Source organism: Acanthochromis polyacanthus, chromosome 1 (genome assembly GCF_021347895.1).
Source record: "Acanthochromis polyacanthus isolate Apoly-LR-REF ecotype Palm Island chromosome 1, KAUST_Apoly_ChrSc, whole genome shotgun sequence".
NCBI classification, from domain to species: domain Eukaryota; kingdom Metazoa; phylum Chordata; class Actinopteri; family Pomacentridae; genus Acanthochromis; species Acanthochromis polyacanthus.
Genome location: NC_067113.1, coordinates 23,019,920 through 23,045,751, shown reverse-complemented (window position 1 = coordinate 23,045,751; position 25,832 = coordinate 23,019,920). Strand labels below are relative to the sequence as shown.

Below are 25,832 nucleotides of genomic sequence, written 5' to 3'. Positions count from 1 at the left end.
CAGTATCTAATCTGAGAATATGCGTTGCTGATCAATGGAACCTGGGATATGTGTTCCTCATGTCAATGGAATGTGTTTTTCAGTCGGAGGAACCCGATTCAATATTGATATAGGGGCTTTAATGTTTAGATTTTGATGGACACGACCCTTGAAGACCCGCAGAGCCTGGGCGCTTCATTGGAGGAGGTATTCTGTTTTTACCAAAGCCTTAAATAGAAACCAGATGTTGTGACCTCACACGTCACTAAACCTATAAGAGTGACCACTGGTCCTTTGTTCTAAGAGATTTTCATATTGGCTCTTGTCTTATTACAAGTTAAAGTGAGGATAATTGTTTAATATTTGACAACAATGGTGTAGTACTAACAGTTCTTAATGACCAATAATGGAACTAAAAGCATGTGCAGAGTTTATACTGCAAGTGCTGTAGTAGACAGCTCCATCACATTCACCACAGCATCTATCCAACCATCAGACTCCCTGTCACTTACTGAAACTTCCATTTGTGTTTTCCATCCACCAACTGCTTTCTCATATCCATTATAGGTTATTATGCATTCTGACTTCAGTTCGGTCCACTCCCACGCTGTTCATACATTATTTTTTGCTATTATTATTTGTAACACTAGGAGCCTTGAATATTTTATTGAAACAAAATGCCAGTCACTAGTCATTCTTACATTGTGGTTGTAGTGTTAATCGCTTTAAATTTGGGACAGTCTAATGCCAGGTGGAAGAGAAAACAGCTGCAGCAACTTGCAACCCTTCCCACACAATTTCCTGTCAATCTGTCCCATGTGACAATTGAACTGCATCCAAATCCAGAAGAAATCCCTATCATGTCAAATGAGAATGAAGACCATGAATTCTGAAGCGGCACGCCTCAGCAGAAATGAATGTGCGCTGACAAAACATAGAAATGGACAGATTCACACGAATTAGATAATTTTTATAATTTATAGCAACCTCTCCACATTTTTTTGAAAAAGAGAGCGCAGATGAGTGGCTCTTTTGGCTGAACATAAATATAACACAAGCCTTAAAACATTTCCTCTGTTGAGTACTTTTGACTATCTTCCAAGAGTCTTCGTGGGAGCCAAAGGCGTAGCAAGCTCCGGAAATTGTGTCATCATCGCAATGGATCGTCAGAAACAAGATTATAACAAGTCAGTACAAAGCCTCTCCGTAATTAACTGTGATTGTTCACGTTATTCGATTTAGATAATAGTTCCTCAGAAATGGCCAACTGGCTGTTACTCATGAAATTACTCAAGAATTGCAGAGATTTTTACCACTACTAAATGTCAAAGCTTAGTATAGCAGTTTAAAGATGTAGCCTCAGATTTTATAAGCTGTAGCTAGTACACTTAATTGCATGAGATGGTTGAAAATTTCATGCTTATGGGTTGCAGGAAGACAGTTGCTTTAGAAAACAGACTCAGACGAGTTCCACAAAAGGTCAGAACTGTGAGTGAATAGTTTCCAGCGTATTTAACGTTATGTGTTTACATTCAGGATTAATGGGCTTGCTGAGCTGACAGTACAAAGAAATCCTGCAAGGCGCAAAAATAGATGAAATTGAGCTGTGATGTTGTAAAAACAGACTGTATATACCATATGTCATTACTGAATAAATATTTTATTAACCTGCCAAGATGTACATTAAACATTAGATGAACATTAAACTGTAAAACATCACAAGACAGCAGCAACGTAACAGACCAAAGAAACAAATGTAAATGCATATTCAGACTCATTGTCCACAACACAAGACATAAGTGTCAATATGGAAACTGTACGCATAAAATATGCTTCCAATCCTCCCAGACATTACGTCCATTATGTATATTTGTGTCTATTATTTCTTCCAATGATGTTATTATAGATCCTCTGATAGTGCTTTTTAACTATATAACAGCATTATAATTGTGTTAAATCTCATGAAGCAGCAGTTTTGATGGTCATGTCCTCGATATTGCATCACTTTATCCATAAGCCGCAAAGGAAGTGGATGTCATCAGTGAGGGTCATATTTGCTCCTTTGGATTAAAAATGACCACGGGCTTAATTTGTTCTGTTCTGTTCATATAAGTGGACACCAACGAACGCTGGTAAGTGGTCATGTCCGATCCTCTGCGTTGATATTGATTCCTTCTGTAGATGGCGCTAACCTTCTTTCTAAAGTACTGTCCAGAGAAGACATACAGCAAAGGGTTGACGGTACTGTTAAGAAAGGCCAGATACACTGAGACCTGTCCTCCTATGTCAAGAGTGTGAGACCACAGTGTCTCATCCAGCACTTTAAAATCACAGAGTATGTCAAGGAAGGTGAATACCTGGAAGGGACCCCAACAAAATAGAAACAGCAGTGTGACAGCGTACACCAAAACAGTGGCCTTTGTGTCATTGGCGTCGTGAAACCCTATGCTCTCTGTCCTCTGACTTAAAGCTTTGATTATATTCCCACTGCTGAAAACAATGACGAGAACAGGGAGCACAAAGCCCGCCAGGTTCATCAGTATCTGATGGGCCAGCTTCCAAGAACTGCCATGATCGTAATCCAGTACACATGCTGTAATGCCGTACTCCTCATAGAACTTAACCTTTCTGTGAACTATGGTTGGTGTGCTCAGCAGGAACCCTAATATCCACAGGATGCAGCAGTTCACCTTGGCGTAAAGCGTCCGTCTCAGCCACCTGGCCTTCATGGTCTTTACCAGTGCTAAGTAGCGGTCGATGCTGATCATCATCAGGGTGTAGATGCTGGTGTAGAAATTGATGATGATGGCGGAGTTGACAATTTTGCACAAAGCATTTCCATATGGCCATTGAAACTCGTTGAGGATGTTCATTGCCCAGAAAGGGAGGCTGCACAAAAGAACAAAATCAGCCAGTGCCAGGTTGCTCAGATAGATCTCTGCTACAGTCAGTCGATCCTTGTGGGCTACAAACACTCCCAGGACAAAGCTGTTAAAAAGAAGCCCCAGCAGAGATATGGTGAAGACATACGGGGGAATGATGGTCAGGGTCACGGTCCATTCTGTGGAGTCTGGAGATTCTGACAGATTGAACGGCAGGGACGTGCTGCTGTTTTCAGACCACAACGTTGCCACAGTTACGAGCGTCATCGGCTCCATGTGCTGGACAAGAAAATAATTCCATGCTTATCAGTAAAATTCTATTACTGGATTTAAAGTGCATGATGCTATGTTAATTTGACTTTTACTGTTGTCTTTGGAGTCAGAGATTAAAACTTAACACATAAAATTCAGCCAGAGCTGCTATTGCTCAGAAGAAGGCATCACATGAACAAGTTAAATAATCTCCCTGCGTATTTTCTAAAGGCGGTGTTCCTCCTGTTAGTCTTTTTTGCTCTTCTTATCCTCAAAACTAAAAAAAAAAAATAGGTTGAACAGAACTTCTTACCTTACGTTTGATAAAAATGTTCCCCCTTTGGTCAAAATGTTAATAATAAAAGACTCGTCTGTATCGGGGCTCAGCTGTGTACACCAAACTCCTGGTGAGAGTACACAGTGAGGCAGATGGGAGATCTTCTGTGACCATTTTTGTATACAGAGTAGCATTCCTCCACACCCTTTGCCAAGGAGTTCAATATATCAACTTGTTTATGAAAAAGTCAGACTTAGGTCCAGGCACATACATGAGGTAAGTTGAAAGTGAAGCGCTCTTAATATGTTGGAGAGAATCCTGAACTGGAGTTAGCAAGTGTTGCAAAAGACTTTAAAGAAACTAGTAAGAAAGAAAAAAGAGACATATTTGGACCATTTTATTGAAACTTACAAGTTAACTCACTTATGTCATCTTGATACACAAAGCTTCCATGTACTAATAACAACATTCCTCAGAGATAACAGGAACGATGACCTCACATGCTTACGTGTCTTTCCTGTAAATGCAGCAATCATTTGAATAATAAAACCAATTAGCAGTATTATTCTTGCTTTTTACACAGTGTTTGATACTTCTCTATATGCACTGCGATCATTAATACCTTGTTCCAAAAAGTAAACAACATTATTCCAAATGAAGTCTGAATTTTATCCTAACCAAAGAAAACAATACAATACTGATATATCATTAATCTAAGACAGAGTAACAATCAAATGGGACACATTCTGAAATATATATAGTATTTTTTATTAACAGCATAGAATGGAAAGTGCTATCTTAAAATGAATATGAAGTTCCGTTGTGCCTCCTCTTCTATGGTGGAAATGATAACAGCACTCTTGAATCATTCTAAGAGCAACTGGCTCATCATCATGCAATGCATAAACAATCTTATCATATCAAATCAAAGACACTCAATCCCCTTAGTAGTCACAGGTGATACTTTATTGGAGACACTAACACCCACACATTGCTGAATTACTTTTGATAACATTTTAAAATCATAGGGGAAACTTTGTCTTTTCTATATCATTTCAGTGTTTAAGTCTATTGATAAAACTTACGTTAAAGCACTATGTTCATGCGCTCTACTCTATTCTCTGTAGCACAAACATGGATTTGCTTTTGTTATGTATATTCTTACATCTGTTAGAGTACATGCAAAAATGTATTCAGTCATTCAAGAATCCCCATTGTCTTAGAAAAACAACTTTGCTTCCAAAGTTATCCTTTTATTAGACCACCATCCTTTATTTTCTTTGCCAGAAGCAACATAAGGGGAGTAAGTCTGCGAGGCAACTCAAGGTCACAGTAATTAAAATTAAACATGGACTCAAGTTCAGGATTGTCAGATTAAGGGCAGCTTTAGATGTGATTCATCTCAAACAAAACAGCAGAGTTCCAGAATTTCCAATAAATTTTACTTCAGTGTTTTTACAAATTGTTACAAACAAGATTTGCAGCATTCTCATGTTTCTACAGTAATTCTGAAACTAGCTAGATGGGAAATGGGGGCAAAATGCCAGGTTGCCTTTGTCAAACAGAAACAAAACCATTGCCCGTCACTTCTGAGATCTCTGCTTAACATGTTATATCTTGTTTGCTTTAGTCAGAAAATGAAAATTTCCAATAAAGACAGCATACTGCGGTTTTGAGAGAAGGTGTGTCTGCTTTTTGCATTGATTAAAGAAACAAGCTACACCATGTTAATAACTGAGCTTTAGATGGAGGCAGACGAGTCATCCCCACATGTCTCGAGTGTTTTTGCAATGTTAAGTTAAACAGCTGTTAGAAAAAGCTTCAAATTTATCATAGAGACATGGAGGTGGATTTGGCCTTCTCCTCTAACTCTTGGAATGAAGGCACATGAGTGTATTTCCTAACATGTTTCCTCAAATGGCAAAGGCTTATTAACAGTGTGATTGATTTAGGTTTATGCAAAAGACACTCATTGCATGTTAACTGCATTTACTTCTTGAACAACTCTTTTCAGTCCATGTTCTCTGTATGTATAGAGAGATCTAGATTTTAGTATTCTCCGTTTGCTTAGTTGAGTTCAGATTGGCATTGGAATCACCAGATTTCTTCCGCTTCTGCTTCCTTCTGCAAACCACAACTTGAAACACTTCCTTTGCCCTCTGCTTGAAGTGTTTCCCCACAATCACATACAGGAAAGGATTCAGTGAGCTGTTGCTGTAGCCAAGGTAAGTAGCCAACTGGTTGCCAATGTCCAACACATGCGCCCATGTACATCCAGAGATGACTTCATAGTGATCCAAGGTGTCCAAGAACATCAGAATCTGGTAGGGCAGCCAGCAGAGAATAAACACAGCCAGAACAACAAGCACAAGGTGCGCTGCCTTTCTCTCCACACTCCCTCTGCTGCCTTTTCTCATCTTCTGGCTGCTTCGAATGACTTTAGTGATGTGGTAACTACAGAATGACACAATGGGAACGGGGATAAGAAAGCCAACTATACTGACAGTTATGTTGTAGCGCAGTCTCCACCCTTCATGGGGGTATGCTAGGTAGCATGCGTCGATGCCCAGGTGAGGAAAGAACTGCACAGAGCGGAAGAGGACAGCAGGGAAACTGAGCAAGATCCCAACGATCCAGATACCAAAGCAAATACCACGTGCCCAGAAGGCCTGTCTCTGCCTTCCCTGGGACAGCGGTCTGGTCAGGGCCACATATCTGTCCACACTCACAACTGTGAGGAACAGCATGCTACAGTAATAATTCATCCCAATGACAACGCCGACAAGCTGGCACATGAACTCGCCGAATCTCCAGTGGAACTTGTCGATGATGGTTGCGACCCAGAACGGCAGACAGGAAACCATGAGGAGATCGGCCACTGCCAGATTGCTCAGGTAGATGTCGGCAACGGAGCTTCGCCTCTTCTGGAAACAGAACACACAAAGGACGAAGGAGTTGCCGATCACTCCCAGAAGGCAGATGATGGACATGTAGGCAGGCTGCATGGTGTAAACCCAGTCCCATGCATTTGTGTGGTTGCAGACAACCTCAGCACTTGCGGCACTGTTGCTATCCATAAGTAATTCCCCTTCTGCGTTTGGGGTTAAAATGAAAGCTGCTTCTCAGGAATGAAGATTCAAAAGGCAGGACATTGAGGGTGTGTTCAAAACCAATGCTCATTTCAGGGAAACCTTTTAACTGTGTAAACAGACTATCTAACTTCTGTGTCGCAACCTTTGTGTTATGATTTGAGCTCTATGTGTCCAGGAATAATGGATTTAATGGAGTGTGGATGGGGATGCGTTATCAGTCAGCGCAGAGAGCAAACACATGCCACTATCAAAGAGGAGAATCTTAGCAACAGACACTAAGGAGGATGTGTGTGGTTAAAAAAAAGCAAGAACATGCACATACTTGTATAGATGTACGACAACATACTGTGTAACTACAGAAAGTAACAAGTTCTACATTAAAGTCAAACTGAAATTTTATAATATGTTCACTTTTGTGTAAGAAAGTATACAGTAAATCTAGGTTTTAGTGTGACTATTGTGTATATTTTAAGTTGGTATATTTAACTGCAGCTGTTGACAGACATTTGAAGGCTGGCATTGCTATGCTGTTAGCTTTCATTGTGCGGTAATGTCAGGACCACATAAAAAAGAAAAATAAATGATTTTTGTTTGTTTTGTATCAACAGTTCCTGAGCCAGTAGCGTCTCATCAGTGCTGTGTTTATCCAGCTTTGTATAAAGGAGGATGTCATATACTTTGTGTTGTAATTTGAATCAACACACAGAGTCAGTAATAAATGTACTTGGTCTTACAAACATCATTTATCATTACTGGCACTGATCCTTTGTTTTAGTAAGTACAGTTTTGACCTGACAGGTATACGATCCAATAGAAACACCAAAGATTGAGCTATGTCATTTTTATATGCAGATTCAATCAACATGTCCTTTGAGCATGAATATGAGAAGGATGTATTTTTCAATTTTGCAACACCAAAGCAAAAACCAATGGTTACATAATTCTGAAATGCCAACAAAAATACATGAAATGAGGTTGGACTGTTTATTTTTGGCAGACATTCTATCATTTGAGGTAACTTTGTCTGCCTGCATGTTTTTTCTTCCACAACAATTTTCTGCACTGGCATTTGTGGTAAAGCGTGATTTCCTGTTTGGCATAGCATGCCCTCGTTTTAAGGACACCGACGGGTGTACCCTCACCCACAGCCCACAATGAGTCAACACTGGGCCATTAAATGATGGTGTGGGGAGAAAGCTACAATGCGACAACCAAGGTCTATAAAGCCAACAAAAAGGAGCATGTTTATGCATCAGCAGTGGAAAGTCTTTGACAGAATCCTGTTTTAACTCGGCAGACAGTGAGTCAGAAACACCAGAAAACACTTAGCAAGCAGTTGTTCCTGTTTTTGTGCTCAACGTAACATTTAAACTTATTATAAAGACTCAAAAAGGTATAAAACCATAAGTGTGTTTTATTTGATGGTCATGTACTGAACAAACAGTGGTATTCAGAGTTATCAGCAATATGAGATGTGAGTAAGAAAATATATATATTTACTTCTTCTTTTTTTTTTTTTTTTACTGCGACCAGGCAGATGTAGATCTGTACATTTAAGGTACGATATAACAGTTATGAACTAATGAAAAACAAGTTGTTTTTTTTTAGTTCATGCTTAATGATGCATTTTCTTTTTACATTGTTGACACAAGATAATATTTGTTTGCAGTCTGTAACATGGTAAGTACTTCTAGATGTAACATTCAAGCCTTGGGTATCCCCACACATGTAATCATATTTCCTCATCCTAATTAAAGAAAGAGTTTTTTTAAACAGCATCTTGAAGAAGGTTTATTTGGTCCCATTACTCCACACCTACTTCCATTGTATTTTTCAACCTGAACTTATCATTTAAACATTATTAGACGACAGTTAACCACAGTAATCTTTCTGTGAAGTTTGTTTTTCAGTTGAGAAGTGTTTTGACACAAGTGTTTTATGGCATAGTCTTGAGTGTAGAGGTCAGGTTTGATCGTGTGGATTCAGAGGTCACTGTTTTCTTAACGCTCCACTGCTGGAAGACCTCTCGAACTTTTTTCCGGAAGTTCTTTCCGACGATGACGTACAGGATGGGGTTGAGAACGCTGTTGAATAAGGCTAAGTAGTTGAAGATCTGGTTGCAGATGTCTATGACAGCCTCGAGGTGACATCCCCCCAGGACGTCGGCTCGTAACAGCACATCCACTGCTGTGACTATGTGGAACGGCACCCAGCAGATGAGGAAGGCCAAGAGGACCGCCAGCACCAGAGTGGTGGCCTTCTGCTCTGTTTTCTCAGCATTTACCCTACCTATTGTTTGGACCTTCAAAGCCAGAATAATCTTGAAAGTGCAGAACGAGATGATTGAAACGGGAATGATGAAGCTAAAAATGATCAACATCCCATCACAGAGCAGCTCTACAGTGTGGCTTGGGTATTCCAGAAAGCATGCCTCAATACTATACTCAGGGACATATTTCACTTCCCTGAAGGTGAGCGTGGGGACACTGAGGAGAAAACCGAAACCCCATGTCAGCAGGCAACCTAGTTTGGCATACTTTGGCCTACGCATTCTTCCATGTGACATCGTGTGCACCAGCGCCACATAGCGATCTATGCCGACCAGAACGAGGAAGTAAATGCTGCAGCTGACATTCATCTTAATGCCCACATTGATGATTTTGCACATGAATCGACCAAAAGGCCAATTGAAATCGTAGGCGATGTTGACAGCCCAGAAGGGCAAACAGGACACCAGGAGAAGGTCGGCAGCAGCCAGGTTGCTCAAGTAGATCTCAGCCACGGTGCAGGGCTTCTTGTGGAGGCAGAAAATCGTCAGGACAAACACGTTGAACACGATCCCCAAAACACTGATGATCAGAATATACACTGGCTGGCTGGCATTGAGCCAGTCCCAGGCTTCCAGGTCTGGACAATGAGTGCCATTGGTGTTGTTCAGGTCTCCATATGATACTGGGGTGCTGAGAGTTGGGACGCTGCAGAGAGTAAGGGAAAATTAAATTAAAAAAAAGTTAAATGTCAACAGGTAAATATATTAATGTTTATTATTTTGGTAAAAAAAAATATACATGATGCGATTGCCAGCAAGTGGTTCGCTGGCTGTTCCTACATTTGCAGACTTTATGCTAAGCTAATCTGAGTGACTGTTTGCTCCATCTACATATGTACTGCACAGACATGAGAGTCAGTTTTCTCATGTCAATCTAAGCAAAAATGCAAATATATATCACACAATATCAGACTAGTCTTTTAAACAAGCAGTGTTTAAACAAGGCGAGACATTACAAGTCGTATTCTTTTAAAGCTTCATCATTTGGCAGTAATGAAAATGTAGCAGAATGAAATGCTTGACCAGATTTTCTAGCTGAACACGCAATGTGTGTTTTCATAGGCTAAAAAAACTGCTTGGAAATTTTATTTTTAACTTTCAACTAATAATACTTTGGTGATTCGCTGGTTTGCCAATTAATCATGTGTACATTTCTCTCTGTGATTATCAGGTTCAGCTATATAATTTGCTGTTGGTTTTGTTTTGGGGGTTCTTTAGAGGTGGCTCAGCCCACTGGAGAGATCTTCATTACAGGGTTATCCCCTGACTTGGCCTTTTAGTTTCATACATGTATATATACATAACATTCACTGGCTGGTGTTTTCTTTGCCGTTTCTGTAGCCTGTTTCTTTAAAAACGTGACCTTTGTAGTGAAATGTAATCACGCCAGCTGCCATAAATAATGACTGTGGTAATTACACCTCTGCAAACAAAACAGCTCATCAGCAGTAAAAGCTGCTACCAAAAATGGACATCTCTATATTGTGCATGCACTTGTGATTGGAATTGCTAATTGCTTCATTGTAATCAGGAGTTACACATACCAGTCAGACGTCAGCCATCAATCTTGTGCTTGTGTCACAGTCATGCACTAATTATTGCCATTTTGCGCAAATGAGCAACAGGTTCACTAGAATTTTTCTTTGCCCAAAAAAACGATTCCATCTTAATCGTCTGGGAATCTATTATGAAATATTATTAAATCAACACCAATCATATTGACAAATGATATTGAGCACTTATGGGAATGTGTCTGAATGTGTCAAGACTGAACTGACCTCCAATTTACCAGCAGACTTCATCAAAAGTGTCCCTAAAGTTTGTTTCTGTTGTAAAATGCCAGGACTGCGGACGCAGGAAAATGGAATGCAGAAGCTGCTGGAGCAGCATGTGCTTCACAAACCACATCTTACCAGATGTTTCACATTTATCAAAAACTAAAACTTTAGTTTCTTTAGAAGTCTCACTACGATGCACTGCAATGATCGTTATTATACTTTTTCAAGCTAAATTTATACTCAAAAAATATATGAAGAAATAAACAAAAACAGATAAAAAAAAGAAAATTAGAGGGTGCTCCAACTCACTGTCATGTAATACTAAACTTATTTGGCGCTAAAAAACATGTAATTTGGATTCCCAGTGGAGATGGTTTGCTCTGAGTTTGATTTAGCAGTATTTCACAACATATTAAATTCAACAGCGTCTTGCTTCACACGTCTCCACATATTTATAACACAGCTTCTGCACATGGTGAAAGTGATTAAAAAAGCACAACAACCGTCTTAACAAAAACGGAATATATTGCAGATTAACTTAAATATTTTTGCAATATATAAAACAAATAACGGTCATACATACCTTGTAGGTTGAAGAGTCATTTCTCCAGCAATGTGAAGTCTCCAGATGCCCTACTACACAGTCACCAGTAAACTCCCTGACTCAACTCCGCCTGTCTCTGACTGGCTCTCTTCAGTTAAACCGTAGTTAAAGTGATGTCAGTCAAAAAGGCAAGGCAAGTTTCTTGGCATGGCACAAAAAAAAAATCACTGGCATGCTCTGCTCTCTTGCTCTCTCTCAGGTTTCTCCTCCGTCCTCCTCGTGGTACGATTACACACAGCATTTGTATGTGTGTTTGTAATCTGTTAATGTTTACAGGCTACATGCGTTATGACTGGGTAAAGATCTCAGGGAAGGTAAACATGTTCAGATACACATAATCACTACTGCATATGGTGGAGGTGTCAAAGGATTCTCCTCCTGTATCATCAGAATTCTAGCAGATTTTTTAAACTGTTGTTTTCAGTAAGCATCCACACAGTTTGGTTGTCCTGTGTCTTTATGTAACACGTGTTTGAGTGTCTACTGTTAGTCTAAACTTGGTGACATTTGTACTGTCTTTTTGTCAACTTATTACCAACAGTCATCAATAATCACCTTGACGGAAACATTTATTTTCCCAGCAATCAAGTAGTGTAATTATGTGCTTAGACCATTAAAACACCTCCACTTATTTTTATGGTGAAGTGCTTTGCCGTGCATTAGGGATGAATTAATCCATCTATTTATACAAGATTATTGTTACAGCAAATAATGTTGCCATTTTAGTGGCTTTACGAGTGCATAATGGTTGGGACACATTTGCAGAAAAAGGTTGGGTAATTTAAAATTCACTCCATTTAACGTGCTTGCAAACTTGTCAGTGCTGCCAAGAGTGTTCTGTTGGCTGACCAAATATGTGCAAAGATTCATTCCTGGCTGATTGTTGTAGAGTCATTGGTGTAGCCTGTTTCTGCCACTTACTGTACCTTGTTATTAGGACAATGGAGAACAATGTGACTGTGGGCATTTCACAGAAGTATGGCCACCTGGCGGCCGCCTGGCAGCCTAGCGGCTGCCTGGCCACCTTACGGCCATATCTCAATTGTCCTTCGACCTTCAAAAAATTCCTGGATCCAGACAGTGATTCGGATCACCTCCAAAATCTAATCGATTCTTACTCGTGCTCTTCCAGACATCCTGTAAAAATTTGGTGAAAATCCGTCCATGACTTTTTGAGTTATGCTGTTAACAGACAAACAGACAGACACACACACACACAGACGGACAGACAAACAAACTCCGGTGATTACATAACCTCCTGGCGGAGGTAAAAATTCAAAGTGATCCAGAATCCAGGATCCTTTCCGGATTGCCACCAAAATTAAATCAGCTCTTCCTCTTACCATAGTCTACATCCCCTCAAAATTTCATCTGAATCTGCCCAGGTGTTTTTGAGTTATCTTGCTAACAGACAGACAGACAGACACTCAAATGCCGGGTGTCACATAACCTCCTTGGCGGAGGTAATGAAGGTTTGCATGTTGCAAAGTTTGTATTTTGCGATCTAGTAAGCCTTCAGTCTTTGTTACAGTAGTTTGCATTGTTCTTATTGAGTCTTTAGTTCAGGGTTCCTTGATCAAATTTAATCAACAACAGGTTCCAACTTTTAGGATAAGGAAAAAATATTTATACAGTTTTAGCGTTCATATTACTGGTGCTGTTATGTCTGTTTTATGGCTAACTGAGACTACAAGACATTTGAAAACTCGGTCTGCCCTCCTGTGACTATGCCACCAACCTAAAACCTTTCTACATGTTGGATAGGTTGATGTTCCTGTTTGTCCTTCAAGATTGTTTTGTTTCCCCAAGGTGTGACTCATGCAAAACCACTGCATTCAGCTAAACTTTTTCCTCTGAAGCTGGTTGTGCTAGTAGCCACTGTGGCTGCTGAGGTTTGTGCGGTCTGCTCCTCGCTTCACATCCTGCAAGGTGTTATTTATGGTTAGAAAGGATTGCACAATCGAAAGCAGCAAATCAAACAACACATTCATCATCTACTGTCGCGGCCAGTGTAATGATGCAAGATCCATTTTTCTCTTCCTACACTCGCCCTAATCTTCCAAACTAATTAGATATACATAGCATATGTATCTGTATGTAACAGGATGGACTGGCAGCTCCATCACCAATATTCACATTCAATTTCCTTGTTTTGTCTGAGAACTAAGACAAAACATGGCAATATGAGAGGTATTAAGATATCTTTGTGCAGCTAAATAGGAAGAATGATAAATCATTTTCAAGTATATCACTGATTAGAACAGAAAAAAAAAGGCTTTAAGCTGTCAATAATGTGCCAGAACTGATCTAATGTGTAACAGTCATAAGATTATTGTGCAGCAGATGCATGACCATGAGGAAGTCAGTGACCAGTATGGCATTCTTTAATAAGATTCCCTGAAATAATGTTGCAATACTGCATTGCAGTTCCCTACACTGGAAACCTGTCTCAGTATTCCATTTTCTATTTACTGTAAATGTAACTGCTGACTGGTGGGCAGTGACCTCAGATCGACCTCCAGCAGGTGGGATCCTGTCAGCAGAATGAAGCAGTTAACATTCAGTCGTAGATTTCCATCTGGCGCCATTCTCTTGCCCACCATCAGTTTTCCATAATAGGGTGAGGTAGGTTGTCTGTCACATAATATAATACCAGCTAAGTAATAAGACTTCCTGGTGTTGCAACAAAATGATTGTTTCTTCTTTTTTCAAAGTCATTGTTTCTTTTAAATGTTAAGAATCACAATACGATGTCTTGACTGATGCATGTTTTTATTCACTTGCATGATTGATTGATTTACCAAAGAGGGCATTGTATGTATGTTCCACTGTACTTACCCAGAGACTCCCAAGGAACCAGATTCATTAGGAAGGGGAAACACAATATCTAAACAACAGCACAAAAGTAGTTATGCAACGTTTTCATTAAAACAATGGATGCCTTAATGATCCGGTCTTAAATTATGTAATATTTAAATTTTAAATGACAACCCTAAGGTATTTAATCTCTTGATAAATATTGATTCCAAGTATATTTCCCAACAAATTCAACTTGTGTGAAGATCTAAATTTCAGATTGCTCTCAGGTCTGCCAACATTTCTCCAAACCTTCATTCCAACAGATTGTTTAGATATTGCTTTTCTGTGTAGTGCTTGTACTTGTTGTTTACATAATCTTGTCTTGACCTGTAGAAAATTGTATGGATAGATTTAACCAGAAAACCAGTTTTGATAAGTGGGCAGGTAGAAAACATTTCTCACAACCACTGTGGCATATTGTTTTGATAACATGGTGATGTTGTGAACCTGAGTCCTTCTTTTCTCACGTGAAGATTGCTTGATTAGACAAGAAATCGAATCTGATGGGGCAAGTTTCCTCACCTGAAATAATGACATACACCACCAGTCAAAAGTCTGGGCACATCTTTTCATTCAATGCTTTTTATTTATTTGTATTATTTTGTACATAACAGATTAAGACTTTTTTTGTTTACAACATAATTCCATATGTATTCTTTTATAGTTTTGATGTCTTCAGCATTAATCTACAATGTATAAAATAGCTCAATAAAAACCATTGAATGAGAAACTTTTGACTGGTGTAGCGTACCTCACATTTACACAATGAACATGAAAAACAATTTTTTCAATTTTCTTTTTTTTTAAAGTTTGTGGACTCTAAGGCTGAATCTAAAACGTCAGGTGGCTGTTTGTTATGTTTGTTAAATTATTATTGTGGCAGTCACACAAAGACCACGCTGCTGATTGTTGTTAGTGCGGTGAAATTAATCAGAAACTGTCAAGTTGAAGATATGTAATCTCACTGTTTCAGAAAAGACTGTAAGAAAAACAACTTTATTCATTGGGTTGTTTTTGAACTGTGGCTCCTGTCATGATGTCAACGGTTTTAAGATCAACACGGCAACAATAGTAAACCACTGCCAATGAAAACACCGATGTCAGGAGTTTTAGTGTTATCTGAACTCACTGCTTTTCCCGCTTCAACGTATTATGGGTTGGCGGAAAACTAAACCTAAAAGAAAATGATTTAACGGTTTGCATTTGAAACTATTTTCTGCTGATGGTAAAAGCAGAAAGTAGTGTGTAGCCGCAATATGTTTTCTGGAAGCTGCTGTGAGGGATTTTTACATAATAATTTTCCACTGATATGAGGACACAAACACTGTTCTAATTACCTCCGTTGCTTTAGGTTGCTGACAGTCTCAGGCAGGGCCGGCTCTCCCTATACGCGAATTAAGCGGCTGCTTAGGGCCCCGCCGCCACTAGGGGGCCCCCGAATTGACTGTGTCTGATGGTCTGACCCAGAGCCTTAGAGATAATAAGAGTTGCGACACTCCCATAGGGTGCCGTTGTACGCTTTCTTTCGGTCTACTTCCGGGTTGTGGAGGCTTGTTTAGTTCCAAGCACGGCTTCGACAGTGACAGCTACCGTTCATTTGCACTGCAGGTTGTTGAGTATATGTGGAGGTAAGTTGATGAAATGCCTACCTCTTTTGAATTGTCAACTGCCTATATTTTATCAGAGGCTCTTTATGATGCATATGCTGAGCTTTATTTGTATTTGCGCAGCGTAATTATATATATTTTTTTATCTTGGTAGACGACCGAATTTTTGCTACTTTTTTTTAGCTCGACTCTGCTGTTAGCTGTGAAGTTATCTCCAGGGATATATTGACGGATTAATTGTTGATGAGTCGCTACCTCTTTTTTAATTTTAACGTCTTTATATTATATCAGAAGCCCTTTTTGGTGCATACATTTATCTGTATTTGTGAATATTGGCAGATGACCGACTTTCAGGCATTGCCATGTGCTTGTTAGCTCTTCTTTGAAAGCTACCAAGCTACATCGCTACCTCTTTTTAATTGTCAAGACTACGTCCTTTATATGAGACCCTTTATAATGCATAAATTTATACTTGTAAGTATTTAACATACATATTTATTAATATCTATTGTATCTATCTATCCACCAGTATCCCGAGAGCCCTCACTGAAGACACGAAGACCCTCATTGTTTCTCCCATTGTCAATAAAACATACTATTTCATTCATCAAAGCATAATGAGTTGTTATTCTTGAATATATATTTTGTGTATGTCTTAAAATGGTTATAGTGAGTCAACTCCTGCCTCATCAGAAGTGGCTGGACACTATCTGCTGAATGGACTGTTGTTACTCTGCTTTTCAGTAACTCCCAGACTACGGGTAAGTGAATCAGAGAAATATAGACATTGTCTGGAAATACAATCATCCAGCTGGGCAAAAATTAACATCTTCAATCATCTTACATTTCTGTGTAAAAGTCGATTTTCCATGCTAACACGAATGTGAAACATTCCAAACTCCAAAACCCCAAAAGTGTCTTTAATATGTCACCTTACGGCTCAAAATGTAAAACTGACATTTACATACATACTCCAATGAATTAATAATCAAACAAGTACTTGGAGGTGTGATTTTATTCAACCCGGTCTCACGGGGATTCGTGAAACTGTCACGTAAGTTTTAGTTTCGGTTTCGTGCGCACCAACACGATTTCGTCATGTTTTTCGTGCCGCTCACCACGAAATGTTTTTCGCTGTGGTAATCACATCTGAAAGTGGTTTATACCGGCGGATTCATGACGATCTAAGCTGTCCATCGGCGTATACTGCTTGTGTGATTGCGTTTGCGGCCGCCGGCCGCCGGACATTCTTGAAATTCCTATGCAAATTGGTAAGTGTACCACCGGCTTATGGTTAGGTTATGGTTATGGTTATGGTTAGGGTTATGTTTAGGAACGACGTCATGCAAAATATAGCGTTGGATTCGCCACGGTTTTACATTAAAAATATAATATACACATTCTTTTGAAATACGTTCTGAGTGGCACGAAAAGTCCGCCGTTTAAAATACATTGGTGCGCATTTCGTGGTGAGCGGCACGAAAAACATGATGAAATCGTGTTGGTGCGCACGAAACCGAAACTAAAACTTACGTGACAGTTTCACGAATCCTCGTGAGATCGGGCATTTTTATTCCTTTTTTACCGTGAAATCGCCGCTCTCAGTCCCATAGAAGGAAATGATAGCGCTGCCTGTTTGGAACTATTCAGGCTTACATGAACCACGTGACCGCCCCGCTGCGACAGCATGAGTGTCGCAACTCTTCCTATCTCTAAGGCTCTGGTCTGACCCACAGACTGCCATCTAACATTACTTGCTTCAGACTAACCTGGCAACCACCCAACATGCGTTGTAAGTTCAGTGTCGCTGATTGGGCGGCAGCCGCAGCCCCAGCCCCAGACATGTGTCAAAATATTTGGTTGGTTGATCAAAAACTGGCATCAAGGAGGATGTTTAGAAGAAGAACAAGATGAAACGCGTTTATCCTTCAGGTGCAGAAAAAAGGAAAAAGAAGAAGGAGGACGAACATAAGAGAGATACGCAAGGTAATTTTTGAAAACATCAGTTGATTGTTTTGTGGATACTATGATCGTGAGTCTCATTTTTAAATGCACTTGTCCTTGACATATTCAGCTCAGCTGACGGTAACCAAATTGTTGTTGCTAATGCTAGCGCTGTTTAGCTAGCTGCGCGGTCAATTTCTAGGTACAGACAGCTTCTATATTGATGTGTTTTCTTGTATTATAGATTAAGATTAAGCTCGGTTCCTGCAGCTTTCACATTGTTTATAGGATGAAGTAGAACAATATACTCACCCAGAAGGCTTTCCTGATCCAAACAGTGCTTCAGGAGACCATGATAAAATATTGGTGAAACTAATGAGTTTTTGGACGATTAATGCAGTTTTAGAAGTGGCGCTATACATGCCATCCGAGCTCCTCGACTTTGGAGCAACCTGCCAGGGGAGATAAGGCGTACGGAGTCTGCTGCTTCTTTTAAGTCACTTTTAAAAACATACTTTTACAGAACTGCTTTTATGTGATGTCGTCTTTTTAGTCTTTTTAGTCTTCTATTTTATCTTCCCAATATATATATATATATATATATATATATATATATCACAAAGTGATCCTGCTTAGGGCCCCCTGATGTCCAGAGCCGGCCCTGGTCTCAGGGGTGCTTATTTCTTTGACCTCAGCTACTGAAAATCTTACTGACTAGAAGGGAGAAGTGAAAAGCAAAACATTTTTTAATATGACCTAAAATGGAAATTGTAAACCGTGACATTTATTAGTTTTAACAGTCTTTTCACCTTAGAAAAAACATCTACTGTGGCCTAATCCATCACAGGTTTATCCTCCATGAATCTATTCCTTTACACATGCATTAAGTGATATGTTATAGACTTGCAACCACAAAGGTCCTTGAGTAATCAGAAAAACAGACTACAACTCTGTCCGCTGCTGTTACTTATGCGTCGGTGGTGTGCAATGAGGGGTATAACAAATGTCTGGACGAGGGGGCGGCGAGGCTCCTGCTCCTCTTCAAAAATATTCAGCTCATTTCCTGTCTCCTCCTGCCTGTCTCGTAGTGGTTTTTCCAGGTTGTGTGCTCTGGTGCTCGCCGCTGATCCCACCCCCGTTCCCTCTTTCATAACTCCTCTCAGATCGACAGCGGTGCTCAGCTCTTCCCAGATAGTTTATGCTGTGTTTTTGCAGCTGTCTTGTACAATCAGGGCCTGTGAAAGAAGAGTGAGTGAAAGTTTATAAGAAGTGGAACCAAACTAACTCCAGGGTGTAGTGCTGGGAGTGGTCCCAGGCCTGAGCTAATGAGCTAATGTCTGAAGCCACTAATGCAGCTTTGGCGTTCACTGTCTGATCCCGCTAATGCAGTCAGCCACAAAAAAACAAAGCCATTTCTTCAGAAATATAAAATTCAACTAGTGCTGCTCAAATGTTCCCAGCAGACATGACGCAGACAAACCACCCAGCACTGCTGTTTTTACTTTAACAGATAAGGAGACTAAAAAATGAGTTGTTTGACAGAGTTTTTAGAAAGTGGTCTGTGTAGCATATGTTACAATTTAGTTTAAAATGTCTTTTTTCATATATATAATCTTGCTTTTAAATGAAGGTGGCAACAGGGTATTATACAATACTCTGAGTCAGCAGCCAGTCTGCAGTCATCATCCAAACGTCTGTTTCCTGAATTTTTGTTATGTTTTAGCTCTGTGATTTAGATGCCAGAACAAATAAAAAGCAATTGAAACAAACCTGGAAATCACCATTTATGGTAGAATTAACTTGTTTACATCAACTCTGGCTGTTTTCAGTTTAGAGAAAAAAAACACTGAGTGAAAAGTAAACTATGTGGGAGGAAGCCACTTGATTAGGAATGAATTTCTAATATTTCCAGATGATTTTACAGAATTAAGTAATTCCTCAGGAAGCGTCTTCTATCGACCTCCACAAATGGTTTTGACTCATAAGAGAATTCTGTGCGTCCATCTGACTAATGCATCAGACCGGCTAAGTTCTTACACTGGCCATTTTAGCAAATTATGAGGCAACACTTGAACTCTGAATGCTGTCTTTTAAAAAGTACCTTCTTTGAAAAGCCTATAGTGTAAATGTGACAAAAGGCATACACACACACACACACACACACACACACACACACACACACACACACACACACACACACAGACACACACACACACACATACATATTTGTGTATTTAAAGAGAAATTGTGCATCTCTTGATCAATTACTTTAATCAATTCATCTTTCTCCTTTTATTCCACCTGACCTTCACCTTTCTAAAACCACAAGAGAGCTTCTTCTCTGGAATGTAAACATGTTGTTGTGGGGCATTTACGGATAACATGGCCACTAGAGGTCGCTTAACAATAAACCACACTGATGTGTCCAAACAAGCTTGTTTGTGCAGATGAAATATGAGTTCATTTGTTACCAGAATACATGACCACTGTCTTCCTCAGAACAATAAATAGGATTTCCTTTCATATCATGCTAATATTTACAGATACAGGTGCTCCTGCAAATAACTATTTTGTCTTTTTATCACTCATTTTTTTGTTTAACAAAAGAATAGAAAGCTTTTAACATTTACAAACCACAGTCTTGTTTAAAATTTTCAGTCTTTTAACATTCATTTCAAGAGAATATGTCATAAAACGAGGTCATCTGTGGAGTGGAAATGTGCAAGTATTTTTTTGAAACTGGTGGTTTGAGAGAAGATGAAACTAATTTTTTTTTTTTTTTTGGCTCTTTCAGTCCTTTTAGTTCAAAAGAATAAATTCCCACAAGAAACAGAATACTTTGTGAACTCTCCATTTCTTGGCTGTTCATCAGACCACTGCTGTTGGAAAGGCCTCGCCCTGGCTTTTGCACTAGTGGGTTTCTGAAAAACAAAATACAGGACAATAGAGCCTGAGTTCTGAGAAATGAACAGGGGAGGCCTCGAAGGTCAACATGGAAGGAAGTAAGACATACTTCATTTAAAAATACTTGTCATTTTATCAAGATAAACCTTTTAAAGTTCTTAAGTTTGTCGTCATTTATCAACTGTAACACACAAACACATGCACACCAAAACAATATATGAATACAGTCTGTGTTCTTTTGTCGACTGAATGATTTAATATAATAATAAATAATTAAAAAGATAAATATTTGAAGGAGAAATCTAATCAGTGTTGCTCTTTAGCCTGAGGAACACAGGAACTGTAGACCACTGACACCATGAACACTATCTGTTTCCTTCAGCTTGTGTATTCTGGGAGAAATGACTGAGCACTGCACATCACAACACAGAACTGTCTTTTTCCACTTGTCATCACAATAATGAAGACTTAAAACAGTCATATAATGCTACAGAACAAATTCTGTGTCATAACCCTGCAACACACTGAGCTACTGTACTGCCATCCTATAACCTTGCTTATGTATCTTTCTGTAAACTTGTCTTTTGAAGTGTGAAAATATATTTGGAACTGCTTTAAAAAACTAGGTCTGATTCCTTATTTACTTGCAATAAAGTTAATTTTGTTTCTACAGCATACCTTATTTATGCTGCATATCCTTGTTATCCTGGAATACCAGCATCTGAAAAAAAAAAAAATATGGAGCCCTCTGCTGGAAAATACACATAATAACCAGAGCCTTGAATCAGATGAGATACTGAAGTTGAGAGAACAGCTGATTTTGTAAACACATATGCGTAATATGTATAAAAATATTTAACACTTACACACACTGTGTTTCAGACATGATTGTAACTCCATCTTGATCAGAAGAACTCAAATCTTTCAGCAAACATCACAATTTATAAATGCTCATGCTTTCAAAGTTTGACTTAAATACGAGCACAGAGTACTAACCTAAAAAATACTTTTACTAGAGGTGAAGCGCTCATTATGAAGAATGACCCATTTCTTAGTAATGCACATTAGATTTTAATTATTGATTAATTATTTTGTATGTAAGTGAGGGAAAAATATAGAATAAAATTTGTATATATAAATATATATATATATATAAAATTTGTATAGTAAAGATATTATTGTGATTTCTTTCTGGCATTTTTTTGTTACTTATACACTACTGTTCGAGAGTTCAGGATCACTTAGAAGTGTCCTTATTTTTGAAAGAAAAACTTTTTTTTTCAAGGAAATAACATTGAATTAATTAGAAATACAGTCCAGACATTGTTAATGTTATAAATGACTGTTCTAGCTGGAAATGGCTGATTTTTAATGGAATATCTACATAGGGGTACAGAGGAACATTTCCAGCAACCATCGCTCTTGCGTTCTAATGCTACATTGTGCTAGCTAATCATGTTGAAAGGCTGACTGATGATTAGAAAAGCCCTTGTGCAATTATGTTAGTACAGTACATGAATAAAAGTGTGAGATTTCAGGGCGCCCATAGCTCAGCTGGATGAGTGAGCAACTCATGAATGCAGCAGCCTGGGTTCATTTCCAGATCATGGCCCTTTACTGCAAGTCTTGCCCACTCTTCTCCTGTCTGCCTCTTGACTACACCTATCAAAAGAAAAAGTTTTTTAAAAAAGTGAGTTTTCATGGAAAACATGAAATTACTTGGATGACGCCAAACTTTTGAACAGTAGTGTATATTATATCATTAATCTGATCTGGCAAGTAACTTATTCAGTAAAACAAATTTTGCACAGTTTTGCTTCAGAACTCAAAGGTGTACCAAAAATGAGATCCTCAAGTGAAGCACCTCAAGATACTTAGTGCCTCCATTGATAACTTGAAATAACTTTATAACAACTATTGATACAATTTGAGCAGTCTTGTGAATGCAGAACCTCTCTGTATTTTACTCTGTGGCATTGCAACTTCACATTACCAAAGCATCCTAAAACACATTAGTTTTTAAGTCCCACAGGAACCTCACAGATGTCATAAATCAGAAGTGACATGCAAGATGTAGGAATTGCTCCGAACAGAAAACAGTCTCCTGGCAAACTTGTCAATGTTTCTGTGTGAGCATGACATGACAGAGATCAACATCGATCAGTTTCTGCTCTGCTTCGAGAGAACACCTGTCACACATTCATCACAACCCAGGGAAATGGACGGAGGCTTCCACTGTTAGTGCTGATCCCTTCCCTTCCCATTCTCGGGCATTTTTGCTTATCTCAATCATCCTGTCATTTTCTGTCAGCCCGTCCATCTGTCTATCTGTCCTTCTGCTCGTCTCACCCTCCGCTCAATGGATCCTCCATTAGCCCCCCGGAGTGGTTTCCACTTTCATTTTGGCCGGCAACCACATCAGTGAGACTCAACTGTGTCTGCCATCAGGCAGCTGGAGTGAAACATGTCAGTCTCCATGGTGACAGGCTGCATGTTCTGCATGCTGATATTCAGTCACGTTCCGTGTAGTGACAGAACTGTGGAACCCAAGAAAAAACTCTGAGCCTTTCATCTAGTGCACATCTGCTAGAAAGATATATAATAAAACTACAAAAATTCCTGTTTACAGTTCATATATACATACATATACATATAAAGTACTGTACTTAACACCAGTCACAGCATCAGTTACTCAGAGTGTTTCTTATCTATACTATGTGCTAAGTAAAGTGCTAAACAAACTAAATTTTACTTAGATTTTAGGTTCCTCAAAGAAGCCACTATTTGCCTCAATAACTGTTTTTGACATGAGTGACTGTATTTTAGCCACGTTCATGATGACTACTCTGTCAAAACTGATTGGTGGGAATTCTTGCCTCCTTAATGCTCTGTGACCATCAGCTGTTTTATGTTTAGATTATGTTGGCACACACAAAAAGCCTTTTTTGACTTCTGCAAGAGCTGCTCAGTTAAGTGAAGAGCGGGGAAAAAATCCGGAGATGAAACTGGCTCTCCTGGAACTAACTCTTTAGGACCAAGCATTTCATCTGCTGCAAAAGACAAGTTCAACAAAAGTACCACACTCAAAAGTCTTCAATTAATGGCATTTCAGATCAGTCCACATCAATGCTTCTAAGGGTTGACGCAGGAGATGCTGAGATGTAGAGAAAATTAATGGATAATATCACCTGCATGTGTGATCCCTACTGTGAAGCATGCAGTAGAAAGATTGAAGGTGATTTATTCAGTTTCCATGCGACACCTAGTGTCAGGAACACCCAGTCCCATCTAGTGTGTGCTAAGTACAACGATGTATTTTTAATTGGACAATGACCCATAACAAACCCGCATTTTGTTCAGTCACCACCACCGCAAGGACTCTGTAAATTCTAGATATAATGTCTAAGTATCTCAGCAGCTGGTTGGATTGCTAATAAATCTGGTACAGAGGCTGAATTCTCTTGACTTTGATGATCTCCAACATACCTTTACAAGTAGTTCAAAGTTCTCTATTTAGTTCAGTTCAGTTCCATTTATAGAACATAAATTCAACATGCACTTCACATAGAAAGCTTAAAAGGTTAAAACATACAGGATAATGCATTATTGTTAGAGAAACCCAACAAATGCAAAAGTGGAAAGACACCTTCAGCAGAACCAGGTCCGGTGAGGGGTTGACCTTGTGTCTCGACCAGTTGGGGTGAGGAAAATCTTGTGCAATATTACTAAATCAAAATTATAGATTTGCATATAGTTTTCATTCAAGGTGCCTCCCTGACTCCTGATGTTGATGATCCCATTGAGGAAATCAGGTTAGCTGAGTCTCATCCTAAATGCACTTCTATCTGAGAAGAAATCTTGATTTTAGTTGGATTTTAATCTCTTTCAGCTGTCTTATTTCATTTAATACCATATTTTACACTGCATTAGTTTTATGCATCATGTTGTGTTTTCTTTATTTTAAATTCTAAAGATTTAGTGACTTGTTTGCTTAGTTTTGCCATTTGAAGCACTTGGATTTGGAAAAGCACTCTGTTGTTTTATTGTTAATTTTTATCATTTTTCTTAATGCCAGTTTGTATTTTGATGCTCTATCATGCAAATACGTCTACTTGCCCTTAACCTTTCATTGAGCACAACAATGAAGCCAAAAAATCAAACTCTTGAAATGATTATTATTAGATATTTTAACAACAAATGATATTCCTATTAGCTTCTCCAACCTTACCATATGTTGCCAATTCCAAATATAAGTATGCCAGTACAACAAATTAAGATGGGAAAAAATGCTCAACATTTCATCTGCTGGACATCAATATGGTAACACAGTCAATGTGAGCATTTTAGCTGACATCGTACCTAAAAGCACCACTGTGCCTAAGTGCAGCCTCACAGAGCCACTAGCATGACTGTGGGTTGTAGTTTCTACCAGCTTGAACTGGAAACTGACTGCAATGTCAGCAGTGTAAGCACTCAGTCTGTTAGCTGTCAACTACCTTCAGAGAAAATGACAGTTATGTTGAAACACAACAGTAATGAGATTAATATGCTGGAGAGATTTGGCTCAGAGCACAGGTGGGCAGGACTGCATCCTTCCTGATCAAAGGGCAGCTTCCTCATAAATTCACGGCTCTTTCTGAGAATGCTTTCAGTGTGAGATGATGGGCAGAGACAGATATTTCGTCTCTTTCTGCCTCATAGAAGACTGTGAGAAAGAGAGAGACCCAGCCATCCTCTCAATAGCGATATACTAAATAAAAAAAAGAGGGCTCCTGCTTTTTGGTTGACGGGTGATGCTGAGCTCCCATCATGGAGCAACAGTAATGAAGCATTTTCACCGAGGCTGCAGCAGCAGCAGCAGCATGAGGGGGTGGCGGAGCCCCTGGGATTGCATTAAGACTCTCTGTTCCCTGTCATACTTGGCACTCTATTTACCATCCCTCGTGATTGGAGGTACAAAGGAAAGCTCTAAACGGAAATGGATGACATGAGAATCCTTTGGCATTTTGCCTGCATCTTGTGTCCTCTCAAATGACAGTTATGGTTAATTAATCAGCGGGAAACCTTTCAATTATGGGCCTGATTTCTGGGAAAATTACCATATTACCTACTAATAAAGGTGCACATCATCAGTTATCTATATTGTGTCAGTTATTGCAGGATACACATCATCATTTAACTACTGTGTGTCTGTTTTTGAAGGATTATCAATGCTATCCATAAGAGGGTGCTTCTGCTGATAGGACAAATCATCTGGTTTAATCGAGTTGTTAAACAAAGCTATAGATGCTGCACTGGGCATCGTTACTGGAGTATAATAGCTGT

The 25,832-nt window shown here is 39.2% G+C and overlaps 3 protein-coding genes across 3 annotated transcripts; all 3 read right to left on the bottom strand.

The window, feature by feature from the left end:
• Window positions 1-1,656: 1,656 nt before the first annotated feature.
• Window positions 1,657-3,137, bottom strand: bdkrb1 (bradykinin receptor B1). Its single transcript, XM_022198962.2, has one exon. The coding sequence runs from the start codon at window positions 3,135-3,137 to the stop codon at window positions 2,028-2,030; it is 1,110 nt and encodes a 369-aa protein (XP_022054654.1). The 3' UTR covers window positions 1,657-2,027.
• Window positions 3,138-4,701: 1,564 nt separating this feature from the next.
• Window positions 4,702-6,552, bottom strand: LOC110954431 (B2 bradykinin receptor-like). The gene has a single exon (XM_022198960.2). It carries the CDS (start codon window positions 6,465-6,467, stop codon window positions 5,433-5,435), a length of 1,035 nt encoding a protein of 344 aa, XP_022054652.2. The 5' UTR covers window positions 6,468-6,552; the 3' UTR covers window positions 4,702-5,432.
• A 1,708-nt stretch (window positions 6,553-8,260) lies between these two features.
• Window positions 8,261-11,192, bottom strand: LOC110954430 (B2 bradykinin receptor-like). The gene is made up of 2 exons (XM_022198958.2): window positions 11,173-11,192; window positions 8,261-9,457 (listed from the first exon to the last, which is right to left on the bottom strand). Exons 1-2 carry the CDS (start codon window positions 11,190-11,192, stop codon window positions 8,419-8,421), a joined length of 1,059 nt encoding a protein of 352 aa, XP_022054650.2. The 3' UTR covers window positions 8,261-8,418.
• Window positions 11,193-25,832: the final 14,640 nt, after the last annotated feature.